Below are 22652 nucleotides of genomic sequence, written 5' to 3' on the forward strand. Positions count from 1 at the left end.
CTCCGTGCGTTTCTGATACTCACACTCGGGATAGAGTTGCAGGAATTTGCAATTTCTTCAAAAAATTTCTCTGTCTTAGCTGCTGTCCTCGCTGGCCACAGCGATGCCAGGAGAACTGGGCAAGCACACGTGCTGGCAGTGGTCCAGGGCAGTGCCGACGGGGCGGGGGCAGGGGCACCGTAACAGCAACGGCTCTAGTCGTAACTTCGCGGAGCTTCCTCTGGCCGAGGACACTGCAGAAGCTTGTTCTTATCTGACGAAAAAACACGGTTCCTAGGATCGGAGTGCCTTTCCCTTGCCGCTTACCCTCCCTGCCCCCGGTCCAGAGGCTGGGCGCCGTTGTCAGTGACCCGTACGCGGTGTTTGGTGACTGAGCACACCACACCGCTGCAGTGGCTGGGTGTGCGGTCGGGTGTGTGTCACCAGCAACGCCGAGGGAACCCCTGTCTCCCATCTCCCCCTACACACTTGGCTGGGCAGCCCTTTCTTTTCCAGAAATCCCTGAATCATTTTCCCGGTGGCTGTACATCGTGGCCACAGCACTGAAAGGGGTGGGGGGGACGGTGGGGGGAAGGGGGTGGCTCGCATCTCCGCAAGCCACCAGCACCGCGACTGAAGCGCCGTCGTTCTGGGTTAGTTTGCATCCTGCGGACAAGCGAGATTGGGGATCATGTGTTCCGTCTCTCTGAAGTGCCCGTCCCCGTCCCGTGCCCAGTGGAATCTGTGCCCGTCCTTATTGATCCGAAGGTCCCGTTTCCACAGGTGAGGTGAGGCTGCGTTAGGTTAAACTAGACTGGATTGGCTTTCCTTTCCACCCTGTGACATATCTGCTCTTTCCCAGAAGTAGCCATATTCTGAGGTCTTCTCTGTGTGCTTTGTCGTTCCTCTAGGAAATCCTACCTTGAAAGCCACACAATTCATTCTCCTTCAGCTTTTTCCCAAATGCGTTAAAGCCGCACTCTCCACACTCAGGTCTTCAGCGTGCCCGGAGCTGGCCTCTGGGCACAGGGGCAGGTGGGCGTCTGGTGTGTGTTCCACGCCGTCTCGTTCCCCGCCGCGGTCAGCCGTCCCGGCGCCGAGTGGCTCGTCCTCCCCGAGTTCTTCATGCCGCCCTTCTGCTCGAGGCCTGCGTGCTGCTTTCTGGACGTTCGGTTCTGTCCCCCTGGCCTGTTTGGTCGTCACAGTGCGAATCGCACATTTTAAGCATTTGTTTAAATAAGCCTTAGTGTGTGGTTGAGCACACGTTACCCTTTGGTTGTCCATCCCTCTACCTTTGGTTTCAAAACAGTCTCACACTTTGCCTTTCCACGCACGTTTCAGGGTGGGTTTGCTGTGAGTCCACAAAGAACCCAGCTGGGAACTCGAATGGAACTGCACACTTTAGAGATGAACGTGGGGGTCCTGACTTCCCACATCCCCCCACGACCAGCACCAGCACATGCACACACACACGCACGCACACGCACACACTGATCATGTGGCGCCCAGGTGTTGCCTCTCTGCAGATTCCTGCTTGACGCCCCCACGGCCTGTTTGCGCCAGGGCTTGCGTCGCTTGTCTGAGGTCTGTACCCCAGAGCTTAGCACAGAGTAGGTGTTCAGATTGCATGGATGGGTCTGTGGATGGGTGAATAGATGGGTGCATGGATGGGTGGATGGGTGGGTGGGTGGGTGGATGGAGGATGAGTGGGTGGGTGGGTGGATGGATGGATGGTGGATGAATGGATGGATGGTGGATACATGGATGGATGGGTGAGTGGATAGATGGGTGGAGGATGGATGGATGGATGGATGGTGGATGGGTGGAGGGTGGGGGGGTGGGTGGACACATGCATGGATGGTAGTTGGATGGATGGATGGGTGGGTAGATAGAGGATGGATGGGTGGATGAATGGATGGATAGATGGATGGTAGTTGGTTGGATAGTGGATGGAAGAAGGATGGATGGGTGGGTGGATGGATGGATGGTAGTTGGATGGAAGAAGGATGGATGGGTGGGTGGATGGAGGATGGATGGCAGTTGGATGGATGGGTGGGTGGGTGAGGATGGGTGAGTCAGGGGTTGGGTGGATGCACGCATGGATGGATGGATGGGTGGGTGCGTGGGGAGATGGGCGCATTGATGGGTGGGCGGATGGAACACTCACTGACCAGAAGCTCCACCAAGCACTTCGCAGAAGCCCTCCCCACCCACTTGGTTCGGTGCCGTCCGGTTCATTCACTCCCCAGAACGACACGTAACAGGAAACCAAAGTCGAATGGAGAACCTAATGCCTGTTTCCTCATCCTTGGTGGATACTTACTGCAGGAGATAAGAAACTCTGCTACGTGTGCAAGGAGTTCATAGGTAAACCAGTTTATCCGTCACTCGCCTCAGTCTAGTGGAAAGGCAGAAACCGTCCTGAGCACCAGTAAGCGTCATTTATATTTAATGCCTCTATGTTTATAACAGTAAAACCCTGGATGACTGTCAGCACCACTTAAAAATACGGCTCCTCAGTAAATAATTCATACATTTGATGGGGGCGAGCTCCAGGCAAAGCTCAAAGCCCAGTAATTAATGGACTGATTACAGGATGCTTGCGAAACGGCTTAGACACGCAGAGTGCCGCACAGGTGTCATTGTTGCAGAGTTGCCCCCATGTCTGTAAATGTGGCTACACGCTCCGTGAAGGTGGCGGAGGCGTTGCGGGGGGGGGGGGGGGCGGGGGGGAGAGAGGGCCAGAGAGAAGGGGCGGGACTGAGCAGTCACACCCACTCAGAAGCCGCCATTGATTCAGAGCTGTCAGGGGCCCCGTGGGGCGGCGTGCGGCCCTTTGTTTAGGACCGTCTCCGGCTAAACGAGAGCATCGGCCGTGGGTCTCGGGGTGCCTGGTACCTTTCTGGGAGGCACAGACCGCGGGAGCGGAAGTCCTGCCCGCCTGGTCCCCTCCCCTGACCCAGCCACCGGGACCCCTCGCAGCCACTGCCCTCACCCCACCCACGGGAGCGCCGTGCCTCGTCCCGGGCCCTCGCGGGTTCAGAACGGATGGCGGCTTGTGTGTCCCCCACGGCTCGGTGTCCCCAGGAGAGGCCCATGCTTGGAGCTGTCTTAAAGCCTGTGACGTTTGGGCTCCAGAAAGGGTGGTGGCGGCAGGCCACCCACTGAGCTGAAAGGGGCCCCCCACCACCACCGCTCCGCCCCCCCGGGGGGAAAACAGCCTCCTCTGGAGGATGACACCTCGTTGACCTGTGCCCGCTGGCACGGCGCTGCTGGGACACACCGGGCGATGCCAGGGCAGCTGTTTCCGGGGAAGCCAGGGACTCTGAGTTAGCAGGACCCGGCGGTCTGTCCTGAAGACTCTGCCACGATTTACTGCCAGGACGTCACAAACCCCTGGCCTCTGCCTCCGGTGAAACACTGCGCTTTGCTTTGCTATTGATGTATCAACTCTAATAGTTACAAACAGCTACAGGAAAATCAATAGCGAGCTTTCTTGACTGCGAACATCAACATCACGTGCGGAGAGAGCCCCACCTCGTCAGTTACATCCCCGCCAGACGCAGTGCACGTTGCCCACCAGACAGGCCGCCTGCAGGGAGTTTATTTAAGACATTCGGCTTCACGGCAAACGGGGGAAGGGGGGCCTGGGAGGGCCACGCACGGGGCGGGGGCGGGGGCGGGGGCGGGGGGCAGAACCCTGTTTCCGAGTGAGAGCCGCCTTGCCCAGGGGGACATGCAGACTCCATGCGGGCTGTGCGCTCTGTCTTGCCGCCCTCTCCTTGGGGACGCTCGGGCCCTGGGCGTGAGGGCCAGGTGGACATTTGCCGGGTGGACCCGTGCGACACCAGCTGAGCGGCGGCTGGAGGCTGACCCCCAGGACCCAGCCCAGAGACCTACCCCGGCACAAAGTTTAATTCCCGTTCAAAGCAGACGAGGAAGAAAGGAAAAGACTTGGGAGGCAACAAATACCTGCCTTGGCCTTGGGGAGCACATTAGCTACCAATTAGTGCATGTAAATCAAGAACGCCGAGAAACAAAACCGGGCTCCGCGGCTCTGCGGGCCCGGGGGCTGGTCAAGGCCTCGGGCCGGCGAGCGCTCCCGCATCAATCTGTCCGCGGGAAGGAAGGGGGGCTCTCCAAGGGAGACCCTGCTAAGTCCTGGATCGGGGCCCGTGAAGAAGCCGTGAGGCCTGTCGAATCCCCCGCCTCGAAAACGGGCTCCGTGAAGGGCATCCACACAGGCACACACACACACGTGTGCACACACATGCGCGCGCACACACACACACACACGCGCACACACTGCTTTCTGATGGGAAGTCTGCCCTCGGGGTTCCCACATGTCACTCCCCGGGTGCCGCTCCCAGCCCTGGCTGTAAAGATTGTCTTCAGACTCGGTCGTTGAGGAGGAAGGGGGAGCCCGACCGTGGCTCACTGTATGCCTTCGTGGGAGAGTCCTCAGGGGCAGGAACAACATTTGCTGGAAACATCCCAGCGGCAGCAAAGAAGAGCCCGGGGCGCACCCACCTCCCCAGACGCCAGTGGACGGGCTGATGAGTCTGCCCAGGTGGGCGGGTCTGCTGGGGGGGGGGTTCAGTGATGAGTGTTTCAAGTGTCCCATCTTCTCGTATATTTTCCCAACTTCTGGGCTTCCCCCCACCCATGTTTCCATGCCACCAGGAATTTTAAAGGGGATTTTAGATTTCCCCTTGACGTCCCTTCTGAGGACAAAGTGGAGTGACACTCAGCTCCGGCCACCACTTGATACGTTTACGATGTTCCAAAACACTTGCCCCCTGACCAGTGGGGAAAGGCGACCCCACCCGCACTGGGCACCCCTGAGGACAGGGTGGCAGAGCCCCGGGCCTGGGCACCCCGGTGGCAGCGAAAGCCACCAGGTTACGGGTGCTGTCACTCGCCAAGATCCCGAACAATTAACACTGTAATGATAACGCAGGCAATCCAATCATGAGTGACAACCTCACTTCCGTTTGCTTCTCCCCGTTTCCTGTGCTCATTCACCTGCAGCATTTGTTTATTCTTGTGACCCCCTTCGCCGTGGTCGTCCTGCCTGTGATTGGGGGTCCGAGCACGAGGGGTGGCGTTGGGATGGTTTCCGACCAGCCAGGGGTTACGGGGTCTCCCTCCGGGTCACGCTCACACTAGTAAGCCCGCCGTCTGCCAGCGAGGCACCTTCTCCCCGTGCACTTGGTCTCTCGAGTCAGCCTGCGGCACACCGAGTGCTCACACCGAACACGCACCCTGAACACGCCAGGGCCGCCTTCCCCCGGCTGCCCAGAGGAGCGCCCGCTCCCTCCCACGGCCCCGGGCATCGCGGCGTCCCCGCCCACAAATGCCTCCTCCAGGACGACCCGGGGCAGGTGCCCTGCACCGCTGGGGCTGTCCGGGCCGGCGCCCGAGCCCCGTGGGGCCGGCTGCCGGGGAAACCCAGCACGCCAGCAGGTTTGCCCAGGACACAGCTGGTCCCCGCCCGCGAGGCCAAGGTCGGACCGGACAGGCGGCAGCAGGGGCCGGGGTGTCTTAAGGAGTACGCCGAGCAGAAGGCACGGTTGTTCCGGGAACTGAGAAGCGGTGAGAATGCGGTGACGGTGACAGAGCAAATAATCAGGAGAGAGAGAGACGGAGGGAGGGAGTGGGAATTCCAGTCTAGTCATTTCGTCCCCTAATCACCAGCTTTGAATTTTCTTCCTAAGTAAGGAAAAGCGCAGAAGTCCATATGTTGGGGGTGGGGGGGGAGTTCTGAAATTGCACCGGCCGAAGCATGAATCTGGGGTCCAGCCGTGGGAACGAGTGACTTACGCCGATTATCTGACAACTGTGACTGGACCTTTATGTGCTTCACAGGGTGCTCCTCGCTGTCACTGGGTCCCTGCAGCGGCCTTCCCGCCCTCAGGGCCGCCTGTCGGCTCTGGCCTCCCCAGTGTGCGTCCCTGTGTAGTGTGAGCCGCAGTCCTGAGGTTGCGTGTGTGAGTGTGAGCAGGAGGGAGAGTCCTGCTGTGTGTGTGAGTGTGTGTGTGTGTGTGTGTAAACAGGAGGGAGAACCCTGTTTGTGTGTGTGCGTGTGAGTGTAAGCAGGAGGGAGAGTCCTGCTGTGTGTGTGAGTGTGTGTGTGTGTGTGTGTATGCATGTGACTGAGCAGGAGGGAGAACTCTGCTGTGTGTGTATGAGTGTGTGTGTATGCATGTGAGTGTGCACAGGAGGGAGTGCCCTGGTGTGTGTGTGTGTGTGGATGTGAGTGTGAGCAAGAAGGAGAGTCCTGGCATATATGTGTGAGTGTGTATATGCATGTGAGTGTGAGCAGGAGGGAGAACTCTGCTGTGCGTGAGTGTGTGTATGCATGTGTGTGTAAATAAGGAGAACCCTGTTGTGTGTGTGTGTGAGTGTATGTGTGTGCATGTGAGTGTGAGCAGGAGGGAGTGTCCTGGTGTGTGTGAGTGTGTATGTGCGTGTGAGTGTGAGCAGGAGGGAGAGTCCCAGCATGCATGTGTGAGTGCGTGTTCCACAGATTTAAAACCTCCTCTTCTCATGCCTCCCAGCCGTGGGGACGCACAGACCCAGTAACTTCTCAGTGTGGGCACATCTTCTACCTCGCAAATCAGCGTGCCTGGGTGTGCAACGGCGTGGTGGCCGCCGGCGCTCAGGGCCCTCCCTCTCTGGGCTCAGAGTCGAAGGTCCCCTTGTACAAAACAAACACCACCCAACACGAAGTATTTCAGTGTCACCAGCACCGCCGTCTTAGCAAAATCCATGGGTACACGCAAAAAAAAAAAAAAAATCAAAATTAGGGGATAGCTTCCTTTGCAAAATGTTTTAAGCTCTTTTAAACTGAACTTCCTGTTATCTTCTCTGTTGCATGGTTAAAAAAACACAAAACACATGGGTAATATGGATTTTCTGTCTTTCGCATACAAATCCATGTCCCTGAGCAATCGGATGAATTATTAATTTCAGTTATGCAAAAAAATTGATAAGTATTTGGCTTTAATGATCTCGTCGGGTTACCCATTTGCTTTCCCCTTGTTTCCTCCTCCAAAGGCCCCTTTTGTTTGTCCAGCCCAGGCGAGGCCGAAGAGATGTGGGCCGGCGGAACGATTCCCCCCGTCATTCCAACCCCCATCTCACCGAGCCGAATCTTAATAAGCTGAGGGAAATGCCCTGAGAAGAAGGACCGAGCACGCCAAGTTCTTAAGGAGCAGTTTCATGCTCGCTCTGCAGCCGGCAAAGGCACCCGCTGCCCAGGACAGGTGCACGGCAGCTGCGCAGGTGTGCAGGTGCCCCGGCTGGCGGGGCTGTTACTGAGGGCGATGGTACTTTTCACTGCAAATGGAAGCAGAACGTGCAACGCCCAGTAAACCTCACCAATTCAGAACCGGCCGGCCTGGCGGCCAAACGCCGAATGTAGTGGCAGTGAAGGCACGCAGTGTTGGCGGCCTCAGTCCCGTCCTGTGGCCGGCACAGTGAGGTCCCCCGAAAAGAGTCTGGGTGCATTCGAAGTGACCCCGAAGTTCCCACTGTCCCAGGTCTCCCACTGATTCCCCGTGTGTCTGTCCAAAGAGGTAAGGCTAGACCTTCCGGAAGTGTTGGGGCACATTCGACAAGGGGCAGAGGAAAGGGCTGTGACACAAGTCCGAAGAACTGAACAAAGATGTCGTCCCCAGAGACTGCAGCACCGACGCCAAGGTTACGCTTCGTAAGGCACCTTCTGAAAGGCCTTCCCCGTTTAAAACGAGGTTTTCAGACAGATGGGCCGCCCACCACGCCCTGCACTCCCAGAACTGCTGCTGCTGCGGCAGCCAGTCTGAGGGGGGGCTCACCTCTCACGAGGGAGGACTCGGCGTCCACACAGACGGGCGGTCTCCCGACTGCCAGCCGCAAGGGAGACCCGGCACACGGCAGGGGCAGGCCCAGCGTCCTGGCGGCCGAGTCCTGGTCGGCGGACCCAGCGGAGAGCCGTGCCGGGTGCCGCGCCCCTGTGTGGACTTCACTCTTGCGTGTCTCGTCCTGTTAACGTGATCCACGCGGATGCTGTCGAGTGGCAAGGATGTCACATGCGTGTCTCAGTCGCAGCCTTCTGCTGAGACAGGGAGGCGAGTCCCAAGACCGCGGCTCACCCACACCCAGAAATGCGGCGGCGGGAGGGTCTGCAGCCGCCAGAGACTAAGTCCAGGAAAGATGTTACGAGGTTCCCCCCGACCCCTACCCCGCCCTGCACCAGGGCGCCAAGGTGTACGGAGCACAGGTCACAGGGCGATGCCTGCGACAGTGAGTACTCCCCCCACGATGCCGTGGGGAGAAGCTGTCTGAAGCGCGTTCCGCTCTGTCACTGCCGGCCAACCTCTGTCCCCGTGAACCCTCCTCCCCGCTCACCCCGGTCCGCCTTCTGCCCGAGCCCCGGTCCCGGGCCGCCCCTGAGACCTGCAGGAGCGAAGGCTGCTGGACAGGAAGCCGCCCCCGGCCATGCGCGCGCGCCGCGGCCGACGCGAGCCGTTTAAAAGAGAGGGATTTCTTTCAAATGCTGAATTATGGAGCAGTATTGATCGAGGGGGTGCGAATGCCCGGGAGCGTGCGAGCGTGCGAGCGAGCGTCTGCTGGGCCAACACCACAGAGCGGAGACGGTTTCACGCCAACCACTCGAACACGGGGCCGCGTCTGCTAAACGCACGTTCACGGTCCCCAGTGTCGCCTCTGCTGCTCTCCGAGGGACCTCCCTTGGGAAGCCGCTGCGAAAGCCGCGGACACCGCGGGCTCACACACACGCCGCGTCCGGGCTCCGAGCCGCACGCACGCAGAGTAATGTTTTAATTGGCGAAGCTAATATTTGATCCGGGCTCATAAAAGTTTGAAACCCAGTAATGAAATGCAAATACAGTCTTCGTCCCAGAGACGATAAGAATGCCTTTAAGCTAACATTTTTAACAAGGCGTGCTCGGCAGCCTCTCTTGTAAATTTTATCACACCTGAGGCGGTGCTCCCCTCTCGGTGAGCTGGGAAGCTGGGTTTGTCCCGAGGCAAGCAGACATCCAGTGCAGGCGAAACTCAACCTCCGGAGCCGAAATTCGGCTTAATATATCCCCACTTGGATGCGCCTGTTTAATTCTCTTTCATGCGGCGGCGGCGGCGGCTTACCCACGGTCCCGCCTTGCCGCCTGCACAGACCGCACCTCGCGTCTTATCCGAGAGAGCAGGGCAACGTGGCGGAAAGCTCCGAAGCCTCTGAACGGAAGTCGATGCACCCGGGCGACGCGAACCCTGTGTTCGGATGCGCCCACCGCACGGAGGGGCGAGCTTGTCTCTGCAGAAGGGGGGCTCTGGGTGAAGGGGGCGTCCCGTGTTCTCAGGGGATAGGTGGCTATCTTATAGGAAGACAAGGACGGTGACCCCCGCGGCCCGAGGTCGGGGCGGCGGTGACTCTGCGTCTCAGGTGCCTGCGAATGCTGCCTGGTCACCAGACGCTGCCTGTGCCCATAGTGTCGAGTCTGCCCGACACCCCGCTGTGCTGAAACTTGGGGGGACACTGGAAGCTGCCTCATCCTGTGCCCCTGGCCGTTCTGTTTTCTGGCTCAAAGTATCCCATCGATCCCCAGCCAGAGACCTTATTTTTTGCCTTTGACTTTTCATGCGTTTCCCCGTGGTTTCCCTGTCATCTGGGGCGTAGAGACGGACAAAAACATTTGCCTCAATTCACGAACTCCGACCCGCCTTGGCATAGCCTCCCTCCCTCCTTTTCATCCCCAAGGAGACGGGGTTGGGGGTCTCCATGTTGGCCACGCAGACCCTCACGCCGCACAGCCCCCCCCCGGGGGGTCCACACCCCCAGGTCCCTCCCGCCCCCAGGACCGCCTCTCACGGGGGTGGCATCGGTGTAGAACCCCACTGGGCGTCTCTAGGGACAGACGGCCGGAGCCGTGTTCTGTTGGACCCGACACTGGTGCTGGACCTCCAAGGGGGGCCGCATGTAGACAGCTAGACCCTGTGCCGGGTGGGGGGGCGGCGGTCACACGGACGGGGAGCTAGCGTGCAGGGGCGTTACAGCCACGGGAGCCTCATTCAGATGAGCGAGTCGCACAGCACACGCTGGGTGTCTCGCGTGCGCGGCGCTGTGCTTGCGTGTGCTGTGCGCACAGGGAGAGACGGCAGGCAGGCCCCTGCGTCTGGGCGGACGCGGTCCGGTGGGGCTGGGGTGGGGCGGGGGAGGGCAGGGCCCAGACCCAGAAGAGCTGAACGAGGAAGACACAGTTGGAAACACTGGAAGGTCTCCCAGAGACCAGCGAGGGGAAATGAGTCTTTCAACCGGCAGTCGTGAGAGGGGCCCCCACCCCGCCCCTCCCAGGGCCCCGCCCCCACGTGCTCGTGGGGTCAGGGAGCCGGGTCGCGCCCGGCCCTGCGTGACGGGCGACGGGACGGAGGGGAACTGCGGCAGAGCGGGCTCAGAGAACGGGTTCACTGCGCACGTAGCCGTCACGGGCTGGAAGCCTGGGGGGTCCCGCTGGCTGGGCCCGGCCAGGCGCGGACGTCAGCCCGTGAACCGCCCCGTCCTCCCGCCGCCGCCACTTTGCAGATGGTTCCGGGCAGCCCTGCACAGTGATCTTTAGAACGAACTCCTTGCAGAAAATGCACTTCCTCACCCGGCCCTGGTTTGTCGAAAAGCACAGGTTCACTGAGGACGGAGTGTGCCAGGTTACGGACTCGCCTCCTTCCGGAAACCTCAAGGGGACGTGGTCCCCACTTTCGTATCTTTTAAAGGGCCAGGCAGGACTTTTCCCCACTCGTGTGAAAAAGTAACAAAGGTACCCGTCTTCTCAGCAGAAGACAGCACCCTCCACGGGGGGCACCCCGCCCCCACTGCGCCCCTTGTGAGCAAAGGGCCAGCCGCTGAACGGCGCTGACCAGGGTGGGGTGGGGGGGTCCCGGCTGAGCCGCCGGTGGGGACCAGGACGGCAGACACCAGCGTCTTCCGACGCTGCGCAGGACCCCACACGGTCGGGGCTCTGATGTATTCAACAAGACCTCGGGGTGTCCTTTCCAAGGGGGACGGAGCACATCTGAGCCCCCGCTGCAAGCTCACCGCGGCGCGGCCGCTCACGGGAAGTGGGTAATTAGTCCCCGAGTGCAGGCGAGCGCGGGGCGGGCGAGAGGCCGGTACTTGCGGGAGCCGCGGAGAGTGCGCGGCCCGGCGTCAGAACGTAACGGCGCTCCAGACCCGACCCGAGAACGTGCTTCTGTCTGCCTGCGCGCCGGCGTCCGCCCCAGCGTGTCGTGACCGAGCTCGCTGACTCGCGCTCTTCAATCATGCGAAACGAAGCCCACGTGCATTTCAGAGGGTCTGGGGGGGCTCCCCGTGTGAGAGGCTGGGGATGCAGCCCCAGGGGCCACAGAAGGACCAGGCGGGGGGGGGGGCGGGTTGTGGGTCCTGGGACCACCTCTGCTCCTCCTCTAGGTTCCAAGTGGGGTGCATGCGGCTCGGTGTGGGGACCCAACGGCCGGCCTCGGAAACCCACGGGTGGCCCTTCGTCCAGGTTTTGTTTTCCGTGCAATTCAATGTCCGTGCGTCGGTGACTTTCAGGGCGACGATCTCCTGCTGCGGACGAGTGGAGGTGCCGCCGTTCTCGGTGGGGGGGGGGCTTGGTTTGTGGGGGGGACGTCCCAGAGGATGCGGCTGCAACTTCAGGGCATCTCGCGTTTACACCCTAACGCAGGGCCGTGACCTCGCAGAGAATCCAACCCCACGAGCCTCTGGGGAGCACACCCAGGTTTCTGGCGCTTCCTCGAAAGTGGGTGCACGGGCGCGGCGGATCGGGGGACACGCCGGGTCTCCCGAGAGCGGGTGTCTGCCGTGTCACTGCATGTCCCCTGTCACCCTGGGTCGGGGGAGCGCTATTCTGTGCGTGCACTTCTGAAAGCGTGGACTTAGGAAAAGAAGGGAAGCTGGCTTGTGAGACAGTTCACGCAACAGGTGTCTTCACCTTGGGTGAGTGTGCCCATGACACACAGCAAACGTTCGTTTTCTCCGGGGCTGGGGCGCCTGGAAGGAGACGGAGGCCTCACCCCGTGCCGGACGGTTAATAAAACGGGGTGCTGTGCAGGGAAGGGGGCCCCTGGCTGAGGAGACACCGGAACAGAGCAGAGGTCCGGGGACCACGGGCTCAGGAAGTGAGTAATTCCATCCAGATCTTTCTCTTTCTCCTTTTAACCTTACGGCTTAGATATCAGGCTTTTGCCCCCAAATTACAAATTGCCTGAGTGGACGCAGACACAAAGTGGACAGTCGGGCAGTGAGCACCTCTGGGGGATGAGCAGCATCTCTCTTGTTAAATGTAATAATAAATCCACAGAAACAGCTGAACGGATCATTATTAATTCAGTCGTGTGAACTGGACTCTGATGAACTTAGAGAAAGTTGCCTATATGGCCAAGTGTGGGAAATCTGTGCATTTTCTGCAGCAGGAAACTGCGTATATTCTTAAACTTCGGGGACAAAGGCACCGGAGAAGGCTGATCTGAAGACTTCACTCTCTGCAACAACAACAGAACAGGCTAAGCTAGAACTTGACCCATCCTTTGGCTTACGTTTCTTGGTAGTCTTTTTGTTTCTTAACAAAGCAGCATAATTCATCATAGGAGATAGAACCTAGTTTCTCAAAATCACATTTATCAGAAAAAGAAAGTTTCAAAACCAACGTCCCAACAAGAACTATTTGTGTATCTTACATTGTACACTGTGCAAATGTCTCCATCGTAATCTCTGTGACTGTCGTTAGCTTTTCTTGCTGCGAGAACAGCTTCCATTGCAGCACAAAATAACCCTCCATTTCTGTTTTTCCTACAAATGTGTTTAAGTCTCTGTGACACTGGACGTGGCTTGTTTTCTGCTTTAGCCCCCTCACCTCATGCACGAGAGAAAGCCAGGTTCGGCCTTGTCTCAGCTGGGCGGGGGGCCGGGGGGCAGCCTTGAGGAGCTGGTCGGAATTCAGGGGGGCTCGTTTTCCAGCACCTTGCCCTCTGCCGTGACGCGTGTGAAGGACCGATGTCCCCGGCCAGGTGAGCCTACGGGAGTCTGACAGGTGGGGCCGAGACAGAGCCAAGTGGAGCGCGGGTTTTCCTGCCGTGGACCCAGGCCCGACGCATCCCAGGGGTTTCCAACGGTTCACGTTTCGTAAGCTGGGACCGCAGGTTCGGTCTCACACTCGCAAGTCCTTTCCAGTCATCTCTAATCGTGCTCAGACAGTTTCGAGAAGACAGAGGGGAACGCCGGAACGGCCCTGCACCGCAGGGGCACTGGGCCAGCTTAGAGGCCGGAGGCCCCAACAGCGCGGCGTCCGCCATACTCTCCGCTGGCGGGTAACCGGCGAGTTTTCACCCTCCCGTCTCACCTGGAAACCAGTGTCGCGTCCAGGGCTCACGGGGTCTGCTCCAGTGCCAGCTGCTCGCTGACTTCACGTCGGGGCACAGACGGGGGGGAGGGGGGCGGCAGGAGCGTGTTTAATGCAGAATTGGTGGCTCAGGTGTAAGCACGGAAATCACCACGGACACGTGTCCTCGGCACACGCAGGGCAGCCTGACTGTCAGAGCATCCAGAGACCCCCCACGCGGGCACGCGCCTGTGCACAGGCTAGACCTCCCGAGAAAGAGCGGCTGCACCGGTGCGTGGGGGGTGCTGGGGCCGCTGCCCGCACCGGTGCATGGGGGTGCTGGGGTCGCTGCCTGCACCGGTGCGTGGGGGTGCTGGGGTCCCTGCCTGCACCGGTGCGTGGGGGTGCTGGGGTCCCTGCCTGCACCGGTGCGTGGGGGTGCTGGGGTCGCTGCCCGCACCGGTGCGTGGGGGGTGCTGGGGCCGCTGCCCGCACCGGTGCATGGGGGTGCTGGGGTCGCTGCCTGCACCGGTGCGTGGGGGTGCTGGGGTCGCTGCCTGCACCGGTGCGTGGGGGTGCTGGGGTCGCTGCCTGCACCGGTGCGTGGGGGTGCTGGGGTCGCTGCGGGCTGGGTTTGCTGCGCCTACCCTCTGAGTCGCAGCACGGTGCGGCTGCTGAAGACACAGCAGGTGTGGGGGGCGGGGCACACCCTTAGCGTGATGTGAGTAAACACACACACACACACACACACCTCTCTACGCTTTTCTCCGGAGGCCTCTACAGATACATTGTCTAAACACTGTGCTGTTAACCGCTCAGCAAACTTCAGGAGAGGAAGTTACTGTAACCGTTTCCCTCCCTCCTCCTGGGTGCGTGTGGACTCGGATGCCAGGTGTCTTTGTCCTCACTCTGCCTCCCGGTCACTCGGTGGTTACGAGGACCTCAGGGCAGGTGCCTTAAAACAATGGGGTGACCACTGGCTGAATGAACGGCCAGTGTCGGTCACCTCCACCTGAGTGGCCCAGGGACGCAAAGAAAAGCAAAGTGTCCGGCCAGAGCCCACCCACCCACCCCCCCCAGGTGAAAGGGCACCGGCCATCCGGCTGGGCTGCACCTAAGGGACCAGGCGTCCATGCGCCAAAGATCATTAGCCACCAAGATCCGCGTCTGAGCGCATCTCCGGTAGCCAGGCCCCTGCCGGCGGTCACTGAGGGTACCAGATGGCCCATTAGCATGGGCTCGACAAGTCACAGGCTTTCAGACTCATTTAGAAAATGTCAAACAGAAACAAGAACCCTGTCACTTTTTATTAGAACTAACTACATCAGACGCTGGGCACAGATTTCACCTTGGGTCGGAGAAACGAATACAGAATCGCGTGAACCCCGAGACACAGGGGCTAGGATGGTTCGGTCTCCCTCCGGGGGACCCGTTTGCTGGCATTTTGATGGTCCCGCTCCCCCCAGAGCCCTCACCCCGTCCCCCGGGGACGCTTGCGAGGCGCTGACCTTGCCCGAGACCCGCCGGCATCTGCCTGACGGGAGGGAGAGGCAGGCGTGCAACAAGGTGCTCTTCCCTCAGCCCGATTCTGAGCATTCGCCCGGGACCCCGGGTGCACGGGCCCGGGGGGGGGGGGCTGGCCAACGCCCCCCGCATCGTCGAAAGCTCACTATCTGTCGGGAGGAGACTCTCTCCCTGACCTGAGCCTCCGCGGCCGCAGGACACGGCGAGGAAACGCCACGGGAATCACGTGCTTCTTTTCTTGTCTTCCTCTCTCCATCCAGACGTGAAGAACCTGGAGAACCCCCAGCTGGCGGAGGGCGTGCAGGAGCAAGTGAACGCCGCGCTGCTGGACTACACCACCTGCCACTACCCGCAGCAGCCGGAGAAGTTCGGGCAGCTGCTGCTGCGGCTGCCGGAGATCCGGGCGCTCAGCGCGCAGGCCGAGGAGTACCTGTACTACAAGCACCTGAACGGGGACGTGCCCTACAACAACCTCCTCATCGAGATGCTGCACGCCAAGCGGGCCTGAGCCGCGGCACCCGCCCCCCCCAAGCTCTGCCGCCGGGCCGGGAGCAGGCCAGTGGGGGTGGGCGGGGAGGACGGGGCAGAGGAAGACACAAAAATACTCTGAACGGCTGCTCCCGGCGACACTCGCGAGACACTTGGGTTAAAGGGGTTGCATTGGAGGGGCGTAATAATCAGATACTTCGTAGCAAATGAGGGACGGATCAGGGTATGTGTACTGTAAACTGTGAACCGAAGCTCCACGTGCCCCCCACGGAGTCCACGTGAGTGGCGGCCGCCGAGGGCCACGGGCTCGCAGGCGGACACCAGCACCACACACGGGAGGGGGAACGCGGGCTGGTCGTGCCATTGCGGGGTGTCCCCACGCGTCCCCTCGAGGAGGCCAAGGGGGGGCCGGTCCGCGCTGTCAGTGATGCCCCTGCCGCCGGCGGTCTGAGCTGACGCAGGCCCTCCTCGGTGAGGCCAGCCCGAGACTCTGCTCGCGGCCCCGTCGGCCACCCCCCGCCGAACGGCCCCTCCCTCTCCCCCTCAAGGACCCGGCACCTTCTGTCTGGTGATCGATCAGTGAAATTGATCGTGGAGCCTCTACCAAGGACTCAGCCGCACCCACTGCAAGCTCCGCCAACTCCCAAAAAGCCTAATTTTCAGTATCTGTGTCTGAGACGGGCTAAGAGCTAAAAAGAACGGTCAGGCAACACATGAGCTTGCCACGTCAATATGTCCTGGTTGGTCACGTGTTTGTCATGTTTAAAAAAAAAAAGCAGGCCGAGTCCCTCTTCTGATCCCACGCAAACAGCGTGCGTGCGTGCCACGGGAAACAACCGCACACTTGCACCCCCGAGCACCCCCGCCGAAGCGAGCTAGGCCTCGTTTCTGCTGCTGCCCCCGAAGTGCGCTCTGGCACGGCTGGGTTCCACGGGAAAAGATCCCTGGTCCAAAGGCTTGCGAGGATACGGCGGTCTTCGTGAGCACCCGAGTCCGTGGTTCGTTCGAGAAGGAAGCTCGCGTCCTCTTTCGCCGGGACGTCCCGTCGCCGCAGCCGTCAGAAGCCGAACACGTCCCGCAGCGCGTGGGGAGCCACGCGGACGGAGAGACGGGGAGAGCGGACCGACCGGTCGCTCGCTCGGACGGCCCCTCGCACGGGACGGGAACGGGGGTGCGACCCGTGGCTGGGAAGACGGGAGCGAGACCCAGGTCCTTCCCGGACGGGAAAGGACCGGAGCGGCCCTGACCTCCCCGCGCCAGAGACCAAAGCCGGCAGCACGGACCCCGGCGGGCGGAGGGCCGCCCAGCCCACCTGCCAGAGGCCGCACTCGCTCGGCCCTCCCGGCACGCACGGGCGCAGGTGGGGGACTCTTGCCTTATGTCGCTCGTCCGGACGGGGGCTGAACCAACGTCTAAAATAAAGTATTAACACTTTAAAAGTCTCATGAGATATAGTGTTTACATTCTTTAGGTCCTGTGGGGGGGGTGGGGAGGGGACCGTGATAGGACGAAGTAGCTCAAGCAGTAATACACTCAACGTCACTCTTCTGATCGGAAATTACTTGGAACGGTGCTGAATCATCGTCGTGAGACACTAAAATCAAGAACGGGAATCGCATTCAAGACTTTAATTCTGTTTTGAGATTATCAGCGGCACAATCACGTGTAGAAACTGTAAAAAAAGAAGAAGAAGAAGAAGTATCTCCTAGTCCCTTAATTTTTTCATAAATGTTTCTGGCTTTTGAATAGTTTATTTATATTGTATATCATAGTTTCGACTGTAGACAATTATGATGCTAATTTATTGCTCCTTGGTCTCACCTCTGTATAGACGTAGCCAAGACCGAAGAAACCAAATAAACGTGTGTGTGTGTGTGTGTGCGCTGCGGCATGTCTTCAAGTCAGTGGGGCACAGTTCAGGGACGGAGAAAGGTCTTAATGAATTAAAATCATCCACTTGATCACATGCCTGTAAATCTTCCTAATTATTTCTGTAGTTTATTTAACGTCTGTTGTAAATTACGTGACCGGTAGCCTCCTGTTTTCCAGCGAATTGCGCGAGGGCGGCGTCTTTCCTGGTTTCCCCTTCCCAGCATCGTAAGGTGTAGACCAAAGACATTAGTTGTTGCTTCTGTGTGTGCAGGGAGGGTTACTTCGTTATTCTGATCCACCACCTCGACTCCTCGTCCACGTGAAGGGTGCACATGCCCACGCGGAGTGTCCGCGGCCCCTCCCGCAGAGTCTCGGTCCCCTGGGCTCCCCTCTGGCCCACGGGACAGCGGGAAGGGGCCGGCCGGGGCCCATGTCCAAGCGGTGAGCAGGACGGCGGCGTTGCTTCTCTCCCGTGCAGAGCCCGGGTGGCTAGAAGACACGCGCAGGGGAGACACATCGACAGCTAGTGGAACGGTTCTGTCGGGGACGGAGGACACTCGGGAGATCGAGGGGAAGTTGTTTGGAGGGTCTTGAACACTGCAAAAAGAAAAAGAAAAGAAAAAAAGCCTCCCCGGTGCATAAGAAACCTAAAAAATGTCAAAGATGAGTATGTTGTTAGCCGAGTGAATCACACCGAGAGGCCCCCCTGCAGACGGCTGGCGGCCCCCCCGCCCTGGGGCTGGCAGGTACAATGAGTCCAGTGTTCACCGTTCACCTCCGTCACCACACAGCTCCTTAGCAACCGAGTCACCAGCGCGTGGCGGGACTCCTTGGGAAGATCAGCCCGGTGGGCGGCAGTGGGTCGGTCTGCCCGCAGGCGCTCTGCGGCGTCTGGGTCCTCGCACGCTGTCCCCCTCCTGCTGCCCGGGGCCTGAGCGCACGCCGTGTCGAGAGTGTGCCGTCGGTCACGAGCTGACGTTTGCTTACTGTACCAGTGAAATGCACATTGTCATGTCTGTTCTTGCCAGGAATTTGTCAGCCAAATGTTTTCTTTTCCCAGTATTTCAATAAACATTGATATGTGCAGCCTGATCACTGTGGAATGCCTTTCTGTTCTCTCTCTCCGGGAGACGGGAGCTCCAGGGCGGCGGAGGCACTCGACTGGGGGGCAGCCAGAGGAATTCCCCGCAAATAGATACATTCCGCGCAAATAGATGCATTTCCTGGCCGGATGTGTCCTGGAGTGATCCAGCGTCCTTAGCCGGATACTTCAAGCATTCGACTCAGTGTGTACCTGCACGCAAAATGGAACGATTTCTGTCGCTCACTCTCAGAGCTGGTGGGCAGAGACGCCTCGCTGCATCTGATTTTTTGGCCGCGCCCCTGCGCTCCGACAGTCCTCCCAAGGGCCGTGCTCACTCACGTCGGCCTCAGAGCAGCCCCGGGCGCCGTCCGTCTCCTCGCCTGAGCGCTGCCCGCGCGGAGCAAGGCGCTGGTTGCTGGCGGGAGGCTGGACCCCGGGCGCGTGGCCCCAGGGTCTGTGCCGCTGGCCACGCCACACCGTCCCTCACCCGGGGTCGCCCTCGGGGTTGGCTCCGGAAAGAAAGGGCAGCAGAAATCCAGGCAGCTGGTCGCCGCTATCAGACACGTAACCATAGCTTAGAAGCAAACGCCTTGGCCCTTTACGGGGTTTTAGCGCCAAAAAGGAGCACGTCTGTGCTCTGGAAATTCGCCTCCTTCAGGACAGCTGGGTCTTCAGAGATGTTTGCGGCAAGAAGGTAACCTGCAACCACCCGTTCTGGGTGTTAGGAATCACCTCTATTATCCGCAAAACCCTTCACAGTGCGAACAAACCACGGTGGCCCAACCCTCCCCTCCCCCGCCCCCCCCTCCCCACCTCCGCTCAGGTGAGCCAGAGTCGGCCCCTCCCCTCCCACCAAACGGACTTTCTCAGGGTCCTACAAAAGCCCCCACGGGATCAGGTCCAGGCGCGCAGCACCACACAACACTTAGTGGCAAACCACACCTCCCCCGTCGACCTCTTACTTGCAAGAGCTTAAAAAAATAACAACTCTTGCTGACCTCCCAGGGAGCGTAAACACGTATTTGTGTTGAACTGGACTAACGTCCCAGAAAGTGCGTGTGACCCATTCCCACACCTGAACACACCTGGGTGGTCATCACACGGGTGACGCAGGACACAGGACGTCATCTTCATTTTTTTTATTTATTTATTTTTGCTGAATTTTTAAAATTTTATTAATTATTGTTCAGGTACAATTTTCCACATTTTACTCCCAGCCCAGCCCACCCACCCAGCCCTCCCCACCTCCCTCCCATTTCCAGACGTCACCTTTAAAATGTCCTCACCAGTGGCCATGCGTGGGGTTTTTTTTGGGGGGGGGGGGTTGCTGTGGTCGTTAATCATTGTGGGTTTGCTGCCCCATGCACGGGTTTTAAAAGTAGGTTGGGGGGGAGGCTCTCCAAAGCCCGAGGCACAACCGCCGAGGTCACGGCGTGAGACCCGGGCCGCGGCGCCAGCCCTCAGAGCCACGCGCCCGAGGTGGCCAGCTCCATCAGCGCGGGGTGGCCGGAGAGGAACCCAGCGCAGCCGGTGGGCGCGGGGTGGCTCCAGCCGATGCTCACGGTCACGGGGAAGAGGCCCACCCCCTTAACTGAGTGTGGCATCCGGCTTGCAGCCGCCTCTGACGGGCATCTTCACCGGAAACCCTGGGGGAGGGTGTCCAGCCCCACGCAGGTCAGAGCGCGGTGGAACTCGGTGGTCCGGACCCGCCCCTGGAACCGCAGAGCCCGGGCTCCCCTCGCGCTGCGCAGGGAGGGCAGAGCCGCGTCCCCTCAAGGGGCCGTTCCCACGGCTCCTCCTCTCCCGGGGCGTCGGCCCGTCACAGGGGACGGCCCGTCACAGGGGACGGGTCTCAGGCTGCGGCTGCAGTCGTTTCTGTCTGCAGACAGGCCGAGCCGGTGGGGAATGCCGTGTGTTTAGCTGTCACCAGGAGAGAGGGACCGAGGCACAGAGGGGGTGGGATCGGACTCGCCCTGCCCCCCTGGAGTGAGTGTGACACAGAGGACTGAGCACCCCCCTCGGCGCCCGAGCGGGGGCCGGTGTGCAGCGGACCCCCTGGGGCTGTGGGTCCCAGGCCGGACCCCCTGGGACCCTAGATCTGAGACCGCCCTCCGGCCGCGTCCGTCCGAGGGGGCCCAGGGGGGACCAGGGGGCAGCTGGTCAGCATCGCACTTCTCAGCGAGGGAGGCCGCCGTTCGCGACCCCAGAACTGACCGTGTGAGATTCTGTATCCACACGCCCCCCACCCAGACCTTCCACACAAAAGGGCCCGGACCCCCGGACCCCCAGACCCCAGGTGAGACTCAGGCGGGGAGAAGGCAACTGCTCTTCTTGAAGCCGCTGACTTTGGGGGCCTCTGTCCTAAAGCGTGGCATTCACCCTAATGCGCAAAGGGGGTTCCTGCGAGTCCTCTGGGCAGCCCCATCTCGGGACCGAGGGGTGGGAAGTGTGGGGGGGGGAGTTAAGCAGCCCACGACTCTGCCCACAGCGGGGCGGTGATGGGGCAGGGTCCCCGCAGCCCAGGGTGGTCATCAGCCCGAGCTCTCCAGCCTGGGCTGCGGGGTCTTCCCGGGGGTCTGGGCCTTCCCACCCCCTGCAGGGCCGACTCCATCCACTACCCGTGCGATTTCTCCCGAGTCGAAACAAGCGGCAAGGATGGGCGTGTGTCTGTAAGTGATAACACCGAAAACACACGTGTTCTCGGTCTCCGCGAGAGCCCAACCAGGCGTCCGCTCTCAGGGGGCAAGAAACGTCTCCACGGCCCCCTTGCCTGGCCCAAACATCCGTCCCCACTTTCAGGGTCACCCGCGTTTCCTCGGACCTCAGTGTGACCAGCCGCTTCCCCGGCATCTCACCAGGAAGCCCTCTGAGGGTCGCCCGCACGCGGGGAGCGCAGGGGGCCAGGAGAGTGAACGGCGGCGGCAGCCGCGTGGGTGAAGGGAAGAGGTTCTGCCCCCGCCACCCGCGGCCTGTCTCCCAGGCGCTCCCTGGTGAAAACAAAGGTCTGTCCCCGCGAGTCTCCCCGGGGCGAGTGGGGGCTGCGCACAGCTCCGCTCCGGGGTGCGTGCGCTTCTTCCTGCAGACGAGGAGCGTGGGACCGCGTGCCCCCCGCCCCCCAGCGCTGCCGTCCCAGCTCTGACTTCCCCTCTGTTCCCGCCGCGGGGCCTGGCGTCCAGTGTCCGGCGCTCCTGCGGCCACTGTGTGGCCTGGACTCCAGCCACGCTCCCCGGGCAGCACCCTCCCCGCGCCCTTGTCACCGGGGCCTGGGAGCGGTGGCCCCACCTGGGTGGGGGACAGGGAGGAGCCTCACCTCCCTCGACAGGGACTGCCTGGCACCCAGCGCCCAGGCCACCATCTCAGCGCCCACCCCCACCCCCACCCCGGTCTCTCGTGAAGGTGAGGACGGCGATGATGGACAGTGAGTCTCCCCCTGAGAGGGCCAAGCCCCCCGTTAGCTCCATCCCCCCCAAGTTCTCACGGCAGCCCCGAAGAGGGCAGGATCCGGGCCCCGTGTGCCCGAGGAAGCCTTGGCCTCAGGACCGGGCGCTCCCAGAGGCTGCACGCACAGCTGGTCGGGGCCAGGAGGCCCACCCGGCCCCCCCCCGACCACACGGCCCAGGTGGCTCGCCCGGCCGGGCAGGAGTCTCCCTCCCGAGTGGCACAGGGTCTAGGAGACAAAACACCAGCCAGACGGGCGGTGAGACGCCGGTCCACTTTTCCTCTGACCGCCTGCCGGACGCATCTTCCCCTTCCCGGCGTCCGCCGGGACGTGCCCGCGCCGAGAAGGGGCAAGGAAGCAGCCCGATGCCTCGCGGTCGGCTCACGCACTTGGAAACGGCCCCCTTGGCGTGGCGAGACCCAAGGTCCGGGCAGCCTGGCCCAGTGGTTTCTGCTCCGGTGCTGCTGCTTGTGTGTGTGTGTGTGTTTCGTTTCGTTCTGATGCACACGGAACTCTGACCGGAGCGGGGTCTATGCTCAACACGCAAACACGGGCGCCTCTCGCAGCCCGACGGCCCCCTGGAAAGTGACCGTCAGAGAGACGCCGGCGGAGGGGCCGAGGCTGCTGACCAAGGCGCAGAGGGCCGAGCGGCGGCGGGGGACCTTGCGAGGGGACTCCCGGCCGAGGAAGCACGAGACCCGCAGACCAGCCCCCGGGCGTGAGCGCAAAACACGGAGGAGTTTTTATTTAAAGGAGGTGTGAGGAGGCCGTCACACACGACGAAGAAAAACCCTGCAGCGTAGGGCCACCCAGGCACCAAGGAGAAGCGCGCGTTTTTCCCGACGAGCCAGCGGCACCGGCACCGGCACCGGAGGGGCCCCCGGAGCGCGCT

The 22652-nt window shown here is 61.0% G+C and overlaps 1 protein-coding gene across 4 annotated transcripts in view; it reads left to right on the top strand.

The window, feature by feature from the left end:
* NR5A2 (nuclear receptor subfamily 5 group A member 2) overlaps positions 1-18329 on the top strand; it is an 87801-nt gene extending 69472 nt beyond the window's left edge. For all 4 annotated transcript variants that reach the window (XM_045817145.1, XM_045817152.1, XM_045817137.1 and 1 more), the window contains one exon: positions 15137-18329. In XM_045817145.1, the coding sequence (XP_045673101.1) occupies positions 15137-15384 (248 nt within the window). In that variant the 3' untranslated portion in view covers positions 15385-18329. The remainder of the gene's footprint in view (positions 1-15136) is intronic.
* Positions 18330-22652: the final 4323 nt, after the last annotated feature.

This window comes from Phyllostomus hastatus, unplaced genomic scaffold (assembly GCF_019186645.2).
Source record: "Phyllostomus hastatus isolate PE091 unplaced genomic scaffold, TTU_PhHast_1.1 phas_contig_148, whole genome shotgun sequence".
Lineage (NCBI taxonomy): Eukaryota > Metazoa > Chordata > Mammalia > Chiroptera > Phyllostomidae > Phyllostomus > Phyllostomus hastatus.